The sequence below is a fragment of the Odocoileus virginianus genome, chromosome 12, assembly GCF_023699985.2.
Source record: "Odocoileus virginianus isolate 20LAN1187 ecotype Illinois chromosome 12, Ovbor_1.2, whole genome shotgun sequence".
Taxonomy (NCBI): Eukaryota; Metazoa; Chordata; class Mammalia; order Artiodactyla; family Cervidae; genus Odocoileus; species Odocoileus virginianus.
The window spans coordinates 27,875,515-27,890,429 of NC_069685.1; the positions used below are offsets into that span (position 1 = coordinate 27,875,515).

At 33.9% G+C, this 14,915-nt stretch overlaps 1 protein-coding gene across 4 annotated transcripts in view; it reads left to right on the plus strand.

The window, feature by feature from the left end:
• The window catches only part of MFSD8 (major facilitator superfamily domain containing 8), a 37,244-nt gene that overhangs the window by 10,074 nt on the left and 12,255 nt on the right, over nt 1-14,915 (plus strand). For 3 of the 4 annotated variants that reach the window (XM_070474862.1, XM_070474864.1, XM_070474863.1), the window contains 6 exons: nt 1,734-1,777; nt 6,522-6,762; nt 7,603-7,716; nt 10,087-10,231; nt 10,957-11,012; nt 14,593-14,701. In XM_070474862.1, the coding sequence (XP_070330963.1) occupies nt 1,734-1,777; nt 6,522-6,762; nt 7,603-7,716; nt 10,087-10,231; nt 10,957-11,012; nt 14,593-14,701 (709 nt within the window). Of the gene's footprint in view, nt 1-1,733; nt 1,778-6,005; nt 6,043-6,521; nt 6,763-7,602; nt 7,717-10,086; nt 10,232-10,956; nt 11,013-14,592; nt 14,702-14,915 lie in introns of those variants that run through there. The other variant, XM_020916766.2, reaches the window with a different exon arrangement.

The following is a 14,915-nucleotide window of genomic DNA, read 5'->3' on the forward strand; positions in this document are numbered from 1 at the left end:
GGAGTGATAAATACTTGAATACAACCAGGATTCTATCAGGAAGTGGGGGAGCAAATGAATGTTGTTTAGGTAGCAAGCTCTGCAACAGTTGTTTTTCATTTAAAACACTTCTGATTTTTTAGTGCTCAATTATCTAAAGCATAAGTAATAATTTCAAATTGAACAGCAAAAAAAATTTTAACTTTAGATTTTAATTGGCATATTAAACATTTTACCTGTTTACAAGTTTCTTGATTGTGCAGTAATAGTCTTGTTTTCAAATATGTGTTGACTCTTTCAACCCTGTTTTCATTGAAGTCATTGTGTTAATTCAAAATACTATGAAAATAAAATGAAACTAATAATTAAATTATTTTTTAAGTCAAACTTTTCTCAAATCTGGTGCTCTGTGACAACCTAGAGGAGTGGGATGAAATAGGAGGTGGGAGGGAGGTTCATAAGGAAGTGGATGTACGTATACCTATGGCTGATTCATGGTGATATATGGCAGAAACCAGTGCAATATTGTAAAGCAGTTATCCTCCACTTAATAATAAATAAAAAATAAACCAGGCTTTTAAAAAAGGAAAGAAGTACTGACACTGCTACAACATTGATGAACCTTGAAAGTATTATCAAAGAAAGAAGCCAGACGTAAAAAACACATACTGTATGATTCTATTCATATGAAAACCCAGGAAAGGAAAACCTATAGAGACAGAAAGTAGATTTCTGGGTTGCTTATGGCTGTAGGGGAGAGGATGGAGGGTAGCAGAGGATAGCTAAAGGGTCCAGGGTTTCTTTTTGAAGTGACTATGGTATTCTAAAATTGACTATAGTGATGGTTGCATATATTTGGAATACTAAAAACCATTGAATCATACACTTTAAATGGGTGAATTCTATGTGAATTATATCTTCATACAACTTTTTAAAAAATAGCTTTGGTATGATTTTGATTGGATGTGCCTAATATTTAAAATCGACAAATAGTATTAGAGTTAATCATTACAGTTGTTTGTGTGTTAGGTCGTTTCAGTCGTGTCCGACTCTTTGCCACCCCATGGATTGTAGCCTGCACAGGCTCCTCTGTCCATGGAATTCTCCAGGCAAGAATACTGGAGTGAGTTTCCATGCCCTCCTCCAGGGGATCTTCCCGACCCAGGGATCAAACCCGGGTCTCTTATGTCTGCTGCATTGACAGGCAGGTTCTTTACCAGTAGCACCCTCTGGGAAGCCCAATGATAATCGTTACAGTTATCAAGCAATAAAAGCTAGCAGAGACAGTTTTCTTTTAAGGTATGCGCATCTTAAGGAATCCTGGTTCTTAGCCACTGTCCCCTTAAAGGTCAATTTCCTTCTTCTTAATCCTCCCTACAGTCAATTATTTCTCTCAAATAGATGACAGGTTTAGCATTCCTCTATAACAAAGTAGCCTTTCATCCATTCATTTTTGCTGTAAATGCTTAACAAAGCTTTCAGTAATTTTCATCTATGATAAAAACATGTGAATAAGGAGAAATAGGTCCTTTGCTTTTATTGTGATAATTATAGTGAGGGACTATAATTATATATATTTTTTCAAGTCTTAAGTATTTATTTTTCTTCTGGTAAATAAAGTCCCATTGCTTGATAAATTAAACATTTGTGGTAATAAATTTGTAAATTCAGAATGATTTAAAATTCATATTCAAAAAATTATATCTGTAGTGATGAAATTGTAAATATAAATAACATAATTTGCCTCTTCACAGGATTTTCTATTGTGATAATGTCAATATGGCCGTATCTCCAAAAGGTTTGTACACTTCATGCTTCTCTTAAGTAACTGTAAGTAATAACTCTTAGTAGTTTTCTAGAGAGTCTCTGTAGTATTCTGATTTAATCTTTGCTAGAATAACATGAGAATAAGTCCCCTAAAGAGGGTTATAAGTAAGGTGACCATATGCTTTATTGTGCACACCAGAACACTCTTGAAGTGAGAAGAGTATTATAGCAGAATATAGGGTTATACCCAGCAGTCCTCGGCACACATAGGTATATGGCATGTGTGTGCCTGTTCTCAGTCACTTCAGTCATGTCATGCAACCCCATGAACCACAGCCATCCAGGCTCCCCTGTCCTTGGGATTCTCCAGGCAATAATACTGGAGTGGGTTGCCATGCCCTCCTTTGGGGAGATCTTCCTGACCCAGGGATTGAATCCTCGTCTCCTGCATCTCCTGATTGCAGGCAGATTCTTTACCCCTGAGCCACCTGGGAAGCCCTTAGATACATGGTCACATCCTTACTAGCCATTTTCCCATCCTCTTCATACCCCTTCCCTGATAAAAAGGAAACTAGGTTAGACATAGTCTGAATTCCTAAAATGTACACATTTCATGCTTTCCGATAGAATTAATTTGGGTTGTCAGGTGACATTGTGAAATGAATAGACAATATACATATTTTGACACTGTGGTTACTAGATGGGAAGGAAAGAGTGTAAAGAAGGTGAAAATCTGGTGGGTACCCTGACATCAATTGATCATCAAGTCCTGTCAGTTCTACCTTAAAAAATATATATATTTGACATATAACTATCAGTTTTATCTTAAAATTCCAGTAATGAATTTATTAAAAAATCAGTATTTAAATTGGAAACATAATTAATCTATAATAATATTTCAGTCAAGGTTTCTGAAGGAATTCTTCTTTAATTCCTAATTCCTGTTCACTCCTTAACTTGCTACAATGTGATTAACTCCTCTGCTACCCTGAAACTGTTCTTGATGAGTTCTTCAAAGACTTAATACTCACCAAATACTAGATACTTTTCAGTCCTTAGTTGAGGTGACATTTGGGTATTGCTTGACATTGTTGTCCTTTCTCTGCTTCTTGAAACTTTCTTTTCGCTTCCCTGCCATTACCCTTAACTCTTTATTCTTAAATTATTTTGTGTAGTTTTCTTCATGAACTTGCTCCTTATATTTTGGTTTTCTCCAGCAGTGTGTGTATGTGTGTTTCAGCCTAAATCCTGAGCCTTGGCCCACATTATATCTATAGTGAGTTTTAGTTTCATGAGTATTGATTTCATGTAAAATAATGTTTTAATCAGTTTAATTTTCAAAATGGTAATGAAAATGTGGTACTAAATCACTAAAATAAAATTAGTACTTCTGTATTTCTTTCAAAGATAGCATAAGAAAATAGCATTTTAAGTTAATAATGATAAAAACTACTGTCCCGCACTTCAGTTTGGGTTAGAACGTTTTCCTATGTTTCTATGTTTCCTATGTTTTCCTGTATCCCTTTACCGTTAACACTTGTCATTGAATGTTGTAACTGTGTTACAGAGAGCTTACCTAACTTCCCTAGTAGGTTGTTAGAATGGCTGGAGGGCTTCAACAAAAATACTAGATATATTTGATGACTGTTTAGAGTTTAAAAATTATACTGTACTAAAAAAATCCAAAATGAAATATAAGATCTCAATAAATTTTTTATGCCTGCTTTTTTTGCATGCTCAGTCACAGAATTTATTAGATACATGTACCTGGATGAGCCTAAGATCCTTCAGATCTTTGCACATTTTCCTCCTTTTTTTCTGGAATGATTTTTTTCCTGCATCGCTCCTTTCTTCTGCCATTCCCTTCCTCCCTTCTTCTCTACTATTTTCAAGGCTTTGCTCCAATGTCCCCTCTGAAAAGCCTTTTCTTACTGTCCCTCACCTCACTTTGGATTAGAAGGTTTTCCTTTGTGCTTTCATATATCTTTATCATTAACACTTACCATTGAGTGTTGTAATTGTGTGTTACAGAGAGTGTACCAAACTTCTCTCCTAGGTTGTTAGAATGGCTGGGTGGCTTCAACAAAAATACTAAACATATGTGATGAATGTTTAAGATTTAAAAATTATACTTTTCAGTGGTAAAGAATCCACCTGCTATGCAGGAGACATGGTTTTGATTCCTGGGTTGAGAAGATTGCCTAGAGGAAATGGCAACCTGCTCCAGTATTCTTGCTGGGAAAATCCCATAGAGGAGTCCGGTGGGCTACAGTACACGGGGTCAGAAAGAGTCAGATGTGACTGAGCATGCAAAAACACACATAAGGAATTTATTGACATCTTATGTTCACTTTAGATTTTATTAACTTAAAATTCTATTTCTTATGCTATCTTTAAAAGAAATATAGGAAAAAAAATACTAATTTTACTTTTTATTGATTTAGTGCCCCAGTGTCACTGTCATTTTGAAAATTAATTTAAACTAATTAAAGCTTTATTTTACATGAAATCATTACTCATGAACTTAAAAACTCTTTCCATACTGACAGAATTATTAGAGTTAGAGTAGTATACTTAACAATTCTGGAGCAACATCTTCTGTGCTAAAATATGTATTTCCGTATATTAAAACTCTTGATTTCAGAGTCTCTGTGTCTAACCTCAAAATTTTCAAAAGGAAGGTATTTGCACAATTAGATCTACTCAGCATAATACTTTGAATTTTGAAATTCATTGCTTTCAGCAAATACTTGAAATCTCTTCAAAAGAAAAATTACTGAGGTCACATGAACATACTGCTAGTTCTTTGGCAATACAAATATAACATTTTCACCCAAAATCTTGTGAATTAATTTTCTCAAGTTATTTCATAATAGTATTAATAGTATTAATATTATTATAATTATTATAATAATTATTATTTATAATTTACTGTGTGTGAGGCACACACATGTAAATTATCTTTTGATTTTCATAACAACTCTGTGAGGTGGTTATTATCACTACTGTTTAACAGATAAAGAAACTCAGATAAGTTATGTAGCTTGTCCAAGATCACACAGCTAGAAAATGGCAGAATCAAGCCTATCTGAAACCAATATCTGACTCTACAGTACTGTTACCTATTGCCTTAAAAATTTTCATTCTTTTTCTAATTTTATTTATTTTATTGAAGTGTAGTTGATTTACAGTGTTTCAGATGTTCAGTAATTTAGTTACACACAGACATACATATGTATATACATATATATTCTTTTTAATTATAGATTATTACAAGCTATTGAATATAGTTCCCTGTGCTATATAGCAATTTCTTATTGTTTATCAAAATTTTCATTATTAATTTGAGGTTACTGTCTCTCTTATGATAATATGTTACCACATATTGCTTAGCTTAAAAGTCATCTCTGAGAAAGATAAAAAGTTTGGAAAGGAGAGACAGTGGCCAGGTAGTGAGCTAGTTTTTCATAATAAACAGTTTAGATTTTATCCTGAAAACAATATGAGGGGGATCGTCAGAGGTGGCCAGAGGACCGGAAACAGGATGCTGTTATTGCCATGAGGGAGATGCACACAGGAGCACAGCTAACAGTTCAGTCACTGAACTGAGCTTTCTGAACCTGTATCTTCCAAACCATTTTACTTTCCTGTTACAATTCTAGCAGAATTCTAACAGATTGCAGTTTTCCAGTCATTGTAAAGGATAGTATCCAACTAAAATAGCAGCTATTGTTGAAAGTGTTACAGGCACCTTCAAGAGTCAGTTCACTTCTGTCCATGCAATGGACACTTGACTATGATCAATTAATATCCTGAGAAGATACGGTTATCCTTTTGCTTTCAAATTACTAGACATCTAATATTAAAGTTTAGTTTTCATTGCTTTTTAAATTGTTATATATATGACATGAAGTTGTTACATTTATTCAATCTTATTTCTCATCTGTACAAACAAAAAATATACCTAAATATCATCATTTTAAGCTATTTAAAAATACCTTTGGGGAAAAAAAGCCCAGGGTTTTTCTTGTTAAATTATTCTACCATTTAACCTGCATATGTTTAACCTTATGTCCCAGTATATAATGGTTCTTCCTCTTATAAATTATTATATAACCTACTGTGTATAAAAACAATCTTCTGATTTATTCCATAGTCCCTTTGTAAGCTAGAATTCTCTATTTTCTGAAAGTATTTTCTGTGTTTTAATCATTTGGTTCTTCCCTCAACATTCATGATATATAAATCCTCTTTGGTAGAATCCTGGATTTTTGATGCTGAAAGGAAGACTTAGTAGTAAGTTTAATGAGATAAATTTTATTTGGAATTTGATTATTGTGTGCAGTTTAAAAAGATAAATTCACAGTCCTAACAAATAATAATAAAAAAGCTAATAAACTGTAGGTTATTGAGTTGCATAAGGGTAAATAATTGTATTTTTAAGAATTAAAGAATGGCACATAAATTTTATGATGCTATTGTTAGGTATATAATGTGAATATTTTTTAAGAAGATTTTTTATGATGCAGAATTTTATAATTCTAAAAGATGAAGCTTCTTAAGCACTTTTCCTTGTGTAGTGAATTGTTAATATAGTTAATGTCAGAAGCTTGAATTCCTTACTATAAGTAGTAGTGTTATAAGACTTATGTGTTAGAATTCTTGATTTTATTTGTTTTAATAGAAATGTTAAATGGTCAGAAAAAAATGTACGTAGCTTTTTAACTTTACTTTCTTGGATAACAATTCTTAAAGCATATTTCTTTTTTCTACAGATTGATCAGACTGCTGATGCAAGTTTTTTGGGCTGGATTATTGCTTCATTTAGCCTTGGCCAAATGGTAGCTTCACCTATATTTGGTTTGTGGTCTAATTACAGACCAAGAAAAGAACCTCTTATTGTTTCCATTTTCATTTCGGTGGCAGCCAACTGCCTCTATGCATATGTCCATGTTCCAGCTTCTCATAATAAATACTACATGTTGGCTGCTCGTGGATTGGTAGGATTTGGGGCAGGTAATATGTATGCATATATATTTTTGATTGTGTTGAACTTACATTCATCCTGACACTCATGGCCCTTTCTCATCTAGGGTCACCTCTTCTCAGTCTCCTATACCTCATTCAACATACAGATGTCTTATTGCAAATATCTTTCCTATCATTTTGCCTTTTCTAATGATGTTGCCTTTACTTATAGTTTCTCTCTTCTGTTCCCATGGTTCTTCTTCCTTCAAGATTCAGTTCAAGTTCTGCATCTTCCATGAAGCTTTCTTAGGCTACCCTACCCCTTAACAGACCTTATCCTTTAACAAGTCTCTGGCATTTGCTTATGTAATGTTTTGCACTGTTTTCATCCTTTATCACCAACTAGATAGTAAACTTGGTGTAACTAGAGAAAAATGACCACTTTTAAAAATACTCTGTAGCCCCCAGCAGTGTCTTTTCAACATAAGAGCTCAACAAGTTTTTTTGAGTTAAATTGCTAGGATTTCTTTTTCAGTTTCTTATGTTACAGTATAAGTATGCCGAGTGTGTAAAAATTAGTAGGACTCCATACACTCAATTCTTTCTCAGTATTTAATGATGAAAAAAATTTTAAGGTTCCTGTAATGCTGTTTTTTTTTAACTCTTTCAAATCTTTAACTGTTTTTTCATTTTAGTAAAAGTAATATTTTCTATTAACTGATGCATTTATTGACTCTAAATGCTTTGTATAATCATAAAGAAGCAGTGACTATGCTGCAGATTAATATTTCTTCCATATAGAGCCAAATTAAGTTGAATTTTATAAACTGGAAAATATTTTCTTTATTTTTACTTTACTTTCTTTTGGATTGTTGTATCTTTTCTTAGGAAATGTAGCTGTTATTAGGTCATATATTGCTGGTGCTACCTCTCTTCAGGAAAGAACAAGTTCCATGGCAAACACAAGTGCATGTCAAGCATTAGGCTTTATTCTAGGTCCAGGTAGGTTGTCATTACTTAGATTTGAATTGGGTAAACTTTTGAAGTTCAAATGTTAGATGAAATCCAAGAATAAAACCCCTTATGTGTGTTTGTTAGTCGCTCAGTTGTGCCCGACTCTTTGTAACCCCATGGACTGTAGCCCCCCCAGGGTCCTCTGTCCATGATATTCTCCAGGCGAGAGTACTGGGGTGGATAGCCATTCCCTTCTCCAGGAGATCTTCCCGACCCAGGGATCACACCAGGGTTGTAGGCAGATTCTTTACCATCTGAGCTGCCAGGGAAGCCCATAAAACCCCATAGCAGAAGGAAAAGGAAGGGAAATGATATTTTTTAATCCAGCTGTGAGGCTACGCTCCTTATATGTGTTAACTCATGTTCCACTAAATTAAGTGTTATTAGTCCCCGTTTTACAGATTAGAACACCAAGGCATAGAGAATATAAGTAAATTATCCAGGGTCACCCTGGATAAATGGGAGGCATGAGATTCAGACCTCACTCTTTGAATCCAAAGTGTAAGGTTTGTCATGTTATCATTTAGCTTGGCATCTCAGCAAGAGTTTGCTTTTTTTTTTTTTTCCTGTTAATGAGAAACAGAGTTCTTTTAACTGAAGGATTTGAGGAAAGTTACAGGGGCTTCCCTTGTAGCTCAGTCGTTAAAGAATCTGCCTGCAGTGCAGAAATCCTGGGTTCGATCCCTGGGTCGGGAAGATCCTCTGGAGAAGGAAATGGCAGCCCACTCTAGTATTCTTGCCTGGGAAATCTCATGGATAGAAGAGCCTGGTGGGCTGCAGTCCATGGGGTTGCAAAGAGTCAGGCATGACTGGTTGACTAACACTTACTTATAGCAAGTTCTTTACCATTTTGCCTTTTGTCCTTACCTTTAAAGAAAATTTACTAGTCTCTTCTTTCCAAGCTTTCTTACTTCAGCTGCATATAAAAGTATGTTAATGAAATTTAATGTTTTTGTAAGACCAGTTAATTTTCTGCCAATGAGTAGAGAAATTAATTTTATGCCTATAACAACATTGAAAAGACATAATTTGTCCATGCTTTTAATATTGCAGCTATAAATAGCATAAATTTGAATGCAACTCAGTTTACTTCATCATCACCCCAGGCCCTTCTGGTTTCCATTATTTCTTCTCTTTAACAATAGAAAATCTAATTCATCATTCACCAAAATCTAATATTTCAGTTTAGTGTCTGGAATGAAATGTAAGAAGAAATCTTATTTCAAAATATATTATAAAATACAAGAGGGCGTAGTCTGGGTCTTTTTAAATTTACCATTCTCTCCTCAGTGTCTAGCATAGTACCTGATATATAGGCCCAGATTCTCAGTAAATATTTTGACCATCTAAAAAGCATTTTAAAGATTATTCACTAAAATATTTTGTATTAAAGATGAGCAGATGTAATCCTAAAGAGATGAGACGACTTTTTCAGTAATAACCACACCACTAAGCACGAACATTTATTCACTGCTTCTTCTTGTTGCTGTTTAGTTGCTAAGTCATGTCCCATTCTATTGGACATTAGCAGGCGGATTCTTTACCACTGAGCCACCAGGGAAGCCCATTGGCTGCTTACTATGTGCTAGATACTGTTCCAAGTGCTTTAGGTGCAGTATTTTACTTAATTTTCACTCTAAGGCTACGTGTAAGTGATGGCAGAACCAGATACAGAATCTAAATCAGAAGAGTAGACAAATACTTTTCCAATCCAATTTTTGCCACAGAACCAAATCGAAAATGATATTAAATGTATAGTTTAAATAGTTTATCCACAGTAATATTTAATAATATTAAGTTAAAATGTGACATTTTCTTACAGTGAGATTCGTTAAAGTTTAATAATTTATTTATGGAATAAACTGTATAATTTAAATATCCTCAGTCAGTTCAGTCTCTTAGTCGTGCCCGACTCTTTGCAACCCCATGGTCTGCCGCACTCCAGGCTTCCCTGTCCATCACAGAGATCTTTTTTTAAAAAAGAAGATACACATTATGTGAGGAATAATCCTTTGATTATTCCTGATTACATCAGTGCTTCTCACCCATTTTTTACATCATTGTCTCCCAAAGGAGGCTTTTTAGACTTTTTTCTCTGAATTATTCCATACCGATGAAATTTCAATATCACAGATCTGTATCATATATATTTTTTGTGCTATATCTATGTCTGTGTTTTATACAGAAAAAAAAGTAAATTTTTTGTCTCTCCCCACCAAGAACCAATTTTCTTGCTTCTTGAGATCCCTGTTGAGATTCCATACATCATTTCCAATTTTGTGGTAAATGTTCTTTATATTTGTTTTATCCTATACCTCCCATGTAATAATTCACATGTACATATTTTGTTTTAATAAGTTTTTCAGACTTGTTTTGCACTCATTGGAGAAAAGGGCGTGATGTGGGATGTCATTAAGCTGCAGATAAACATGTACACAGCACCAGTTTTACTGGGCGCCTTCCTGGGAATTTTAAATATTATTCTGATCCTTACTGTATTAAGGTAATTAGATAGAAACGATAAAACTACTCTTGTAGATTGTGAAATTAAATAAGCATTATCATTATTGAAGAATTATTATTTCTGTGATGTCTTTATTTGGTTTTTGATGTCTCTTATTGTACTTATATTTTTTAATAAGCGAATGCATGTGGTACTCTTAACTAAAATAATGGATGATGAATAAGAACAGATTATAAATTCTTTGAAAATTCAAAGTTTGGTCTTGATGTACTAATTATAGGTTTCTAAGTAAGGTAATAGCATGAAAGCAACATTTTAAGTAGATTAATGATTAGTATCAACCATAGATACAAAAATTCCTCATAATACATATTTCTTATCTTTTATATATCAGAAGAAATTTTATAAAACTACAGAAGTTTTGTTACTATATATTACTTTGGAGTGTTTTATCCAAGAGTCCACAGATGTTTATAACTCATGTTGAAAACCATTTGAAAACTTTAAATACTGATTAAGGTAGCTCATGTGTGCTCTTAGATTAATTGAGTATTTTTTCCATTTTATATGATAAAGTAATAAAGTAATAATTGTAACATATCATTTTAATTTTATTGGTTATATCTTGTAATAATTTCATTACTCAGAAGGCAGTAAAAGAAACTATCAGAATGTGGAAAAATAGAAAGCTAGTAATAAATTTAAGCCATTCATCTATTATACTAAGCCTTTCATGGATACATTATTTATGTTTTTCTTTTAAGAGAGCATCGTGTGGATGACTCAGGACGACAGTGTAAAAATATTAATTTTGAAGAAGGTACTATTAACCTGTTTGACTAAATGACTATAATATTACAGAGTGTTTCTAATGATTCTGTCTGTTTGATATTTACTTGAATCTTATTTCTGAGGACAACACAATAGGTAATTGGGGAAGGTCTCCAAGGTTGAAATTTACCTAATTTATTATTTTTATAGAGGCATACCTGTATCAGTGATTTGGTGCACACAGCTGGCAGGGTAAAACAATTGCTAAAAATTACTTCATCTTGTTTTCCAAGAGCCAATATCCTAAAATCCTTGAGATCTTTGGAATGAATTCAGTAGTTTTGCTACCAAATGTGTCTTTCTGATTCAAGTATTTCTTTGTTCACTTAATCATTGGTGTAAGTATGGTTTCTCTTCTGCATTTTTATTCTTTCGGTATACTCCACAAATGCACTTTTTCATCCTATAGATCTTTCTCTGGCCCATAAATAGGTACCCAGTCTGGTAAGTATGTATAGTTTACTAAATAAACCATTATTTAAGTACTTCTAGTTATACCCTCCTTGGGGAGTGTCCCTTCCTTCGTGCAAAAAAATGCAGTTTAGTCCTTGCCCTCAAGGTGTTTATAAAGCTTTGGAAAAGACGGCATTATTTTACTGAGTTCTTTGATAGGCATTTTATTTAATTTTCACAGCAAAACTGCTGGAAGGTAAAGTTAAAAGTAGTTCGGTGGAGAGCAGAGTGATAAGAAGCTATAGCAAATTTTGAACAAAGGATAAGTATGACTATAGTCAGATTCCAAGTGAGACTAATCCAGATATGTGAGGACCTGAACTACAGCAGTAACTGAGAATGGAGAAGTGATAGATATGAGCTTTCAAAGAAGAAAGAAAATCAAGATTCTTGACAGGCTGGATAGGGAATACTAAGCTATGGAGGAGGTTGTTGATGTCTGCTAGGGTTTGATTCCAGACAGTTGAAAGAATGAGAGAAGAAGAATTTCAGAAGGGACATTGGCTGAAAAGATTAAATGATTTCAGTTTTGGATCAAGCCAAATACAATGCTACTCTAGGAACAACTAAAAAATTCCAGAGGCATTTGTAATTTTGATGGTAAAAATCAAACCTAGAGATAGAAATTTGGGAGTCATCCAGTGAAAACCGCTATAGCAAAAAAGAGAAAGAGAAAGGAGGAAAGGAAGGGATAAATGGATCAAGTGTGGCAAAATATTATTGAATGTAGGGCATAGATGGATAAGAATACATTTGAAATTTTTCAAAAGAATGCATGGTGAAGGAGTACCAGCAGTGGGAATAAGCTACTTTTTGGAACGGGTGTAAAATCGGATGCTAGCTTAAAGGACCTATCAGATAAAGAGAAGGAGCAAGTTAAAAAGGGTGTAGTTGGGGGCTGAGATAGGGAAGATACACAAGAAGCAAAATCTTTCACAAGTTGAAGGAGATAACCATACATGGATCCTTGCTTTATTGACTTTAATATGCTTAGAAAGCACCTGGGAACCGTGTTAGAACGCAGACTGTTTCAGTAGGCCTGGGGTGAGGCCTAAGTAGGGAGAATCTACATTCATAACAAGTTACCATGTGAGCTGATGCTGCTGATCTTCGAACCACACTTTGAGTAGCAAAGACCTACAGCTACACTGTCCAGCATGGTAGTCACTGGTCAAATTTCACTCCTTAAACTTAGTTACATTTAAGAAATTCCTGGGAATTCCCTGGCAGTCCGGTGGTCGGGACTTGGCACTCTCACTGCCAGAGTCCTGGGTTTGATTCTTGTCAGGGAACTAAGATTCCTCAAGCCGCACAGTGAGGCCAAAATAATAATAATGAAGAGTAATCTTAAAAAGAAATTTCTTATTTTCACTATCTCACTATCTACATTTCGGATTTTGTTTTGTTTGTGTTTGTTTGTTTGCAGTGCTCTGTGACTTGTAGGATATTAAACCGGGATTGAACCCAGGCCACCACCATGAAAGCACTGAGTCCTGACCTCTGGCCTGCCAGGGAAATCCCACACTAGCACATTTCAAGTGCTCAGTTGATGGGTATATGTGACTAGTGGCCGACTGTATTGGACAGCACAGAGAAAGGATATTTCCATCATGTCAGGATTCTGCTGGACAGCACTGCTCTGAAACACAAATGAGAGTTTTAAAAGGAGTGATCTATTATGTTTCATAAGATTTCTGGGACCTTCAAAATAATTTTTATAAAACAGATCATTTTTAAATTTCAGTAAATGTTTAGGTGAAATATATCAGGTTTGTTCCTCTTATTAAAGGTGTTATCATGGGATCAGTTTTAATTTCCAGTTACACAGTTTTTTAATCTATATGTTAGTGTGGTGTTTTCTTAAAATTCTTGTAATTATGATACCTAGTTAATTCCCACAGTTTAGGATGCATCATTTCCGAGTCTCTAAAGCTAACACTGGTTGGATGCTGTGGAAAACTAACCACCCATAAATAAACTATAGTCTAATTTGGGGCTCTAATTTGGGGCAATGTTGTTAAAGACTGGCTTAGGTGGTAATTGAGAATCAGGGAGGTCTATCCAAATAATTTGAGGCCCACAGGGACCAGAATCTACCCCAGAAAAGGAACTGGGCAAAGATGACTGGTTTTCTTTGTGTAAAAGGGAGGTTATAACCCTGTGTTGAGTGTTCAAGGTGCTTAATTGCTCACAAGTATAACAGACTGTTATTGGAGAAGAAACTCCTTCTCAGGAATCCTGAGATACAAAGGCAGGCACTACTATGAAAAAAATTATAGATATTTGCTCTGTCTTAGGAAAGTCACCCCCTGCTCCTACTTCTGCTGTGCATATACTTCAAAGATAGCGTAAGTGAATACATTCTTGTGTTATTTACCTAGTTTACTCTGAGTAAGTAGGTACATTATTAAAAAAGCCTGATGGACATATATAAATACTTGTATTTAACTTCATATTTCTCAATTACATCAGATACAGCTTATGTTGAGTTTGTTGCTTAACTTAATAGTTCAAGATCAGTGAATATCTGAACTCATTTGCCTTCCTAATTTATGAAACCGCCATCAAATCTTGGTAGTTCTTTGCAAAAAATATAAATGGTAATGTGAAGACTTTAAAAAATTGTGGTAAAAGATGCAACAATATTTACTAATACTAATTCACTGAAATTTAAAATATATCCATTAAAGTGAATCATAGAACTGAGAACTGATTTAGTAAACTGTTTGAGGTCTTCATGAAATCCTTGTAAATTTAAAATTTCAGTAAGGTAGAAAAAAAATTGCAACTGAAATGTACTTTGCATGAGATGATTTTATAGAATTCTATGGACATACAGTTCTCTTTCTGAGAGATGCCAAATAGAAAATCTCAGTATTTCCTGTAGATAACAGAATTGAAGTGTATGTCCTGGAAAGAAAATTCACTTTAATTTTTAATGCCATTTAAAAATTATTTCTATCATGTAAATTCTGTTACTTTTAAACTATTTTGAAGCCTAAAAACCATTTTAAATGTTTAGTCATTGAATTTACTATGTGTAATTTTTACATTATTTTAGTGTCATGAGAAAATTAAATGTGTAAGTAATATAATTTTTCTTTTGTTTACTGTAGCAAGTACAGATGAAGTTCAAGTCCCCCAAGGAAATATTGATCAAGTTGCTGTTGTGGCCACCAATGTTCTGTTTTTTGTGATTCTGTTTATCTTTGCCCTTTTTGAAACGTAAGTTTTTTTCTATTTTCATATAAATCAGATTGTATAAATAGCCCATATTTCTTAATGCAGTATTAATCAGGCTTATAGATATTCTCAAAAACCTTATGTAAGGCATATTTTTCTTATGATGTAAAAAAGCAAGTATAAATTATTTGCATTTAACTTGACTGTAGTTAATTCTCTGCCGATAAACTTACTGCCTTTTAGTGAGTCTGTTTCA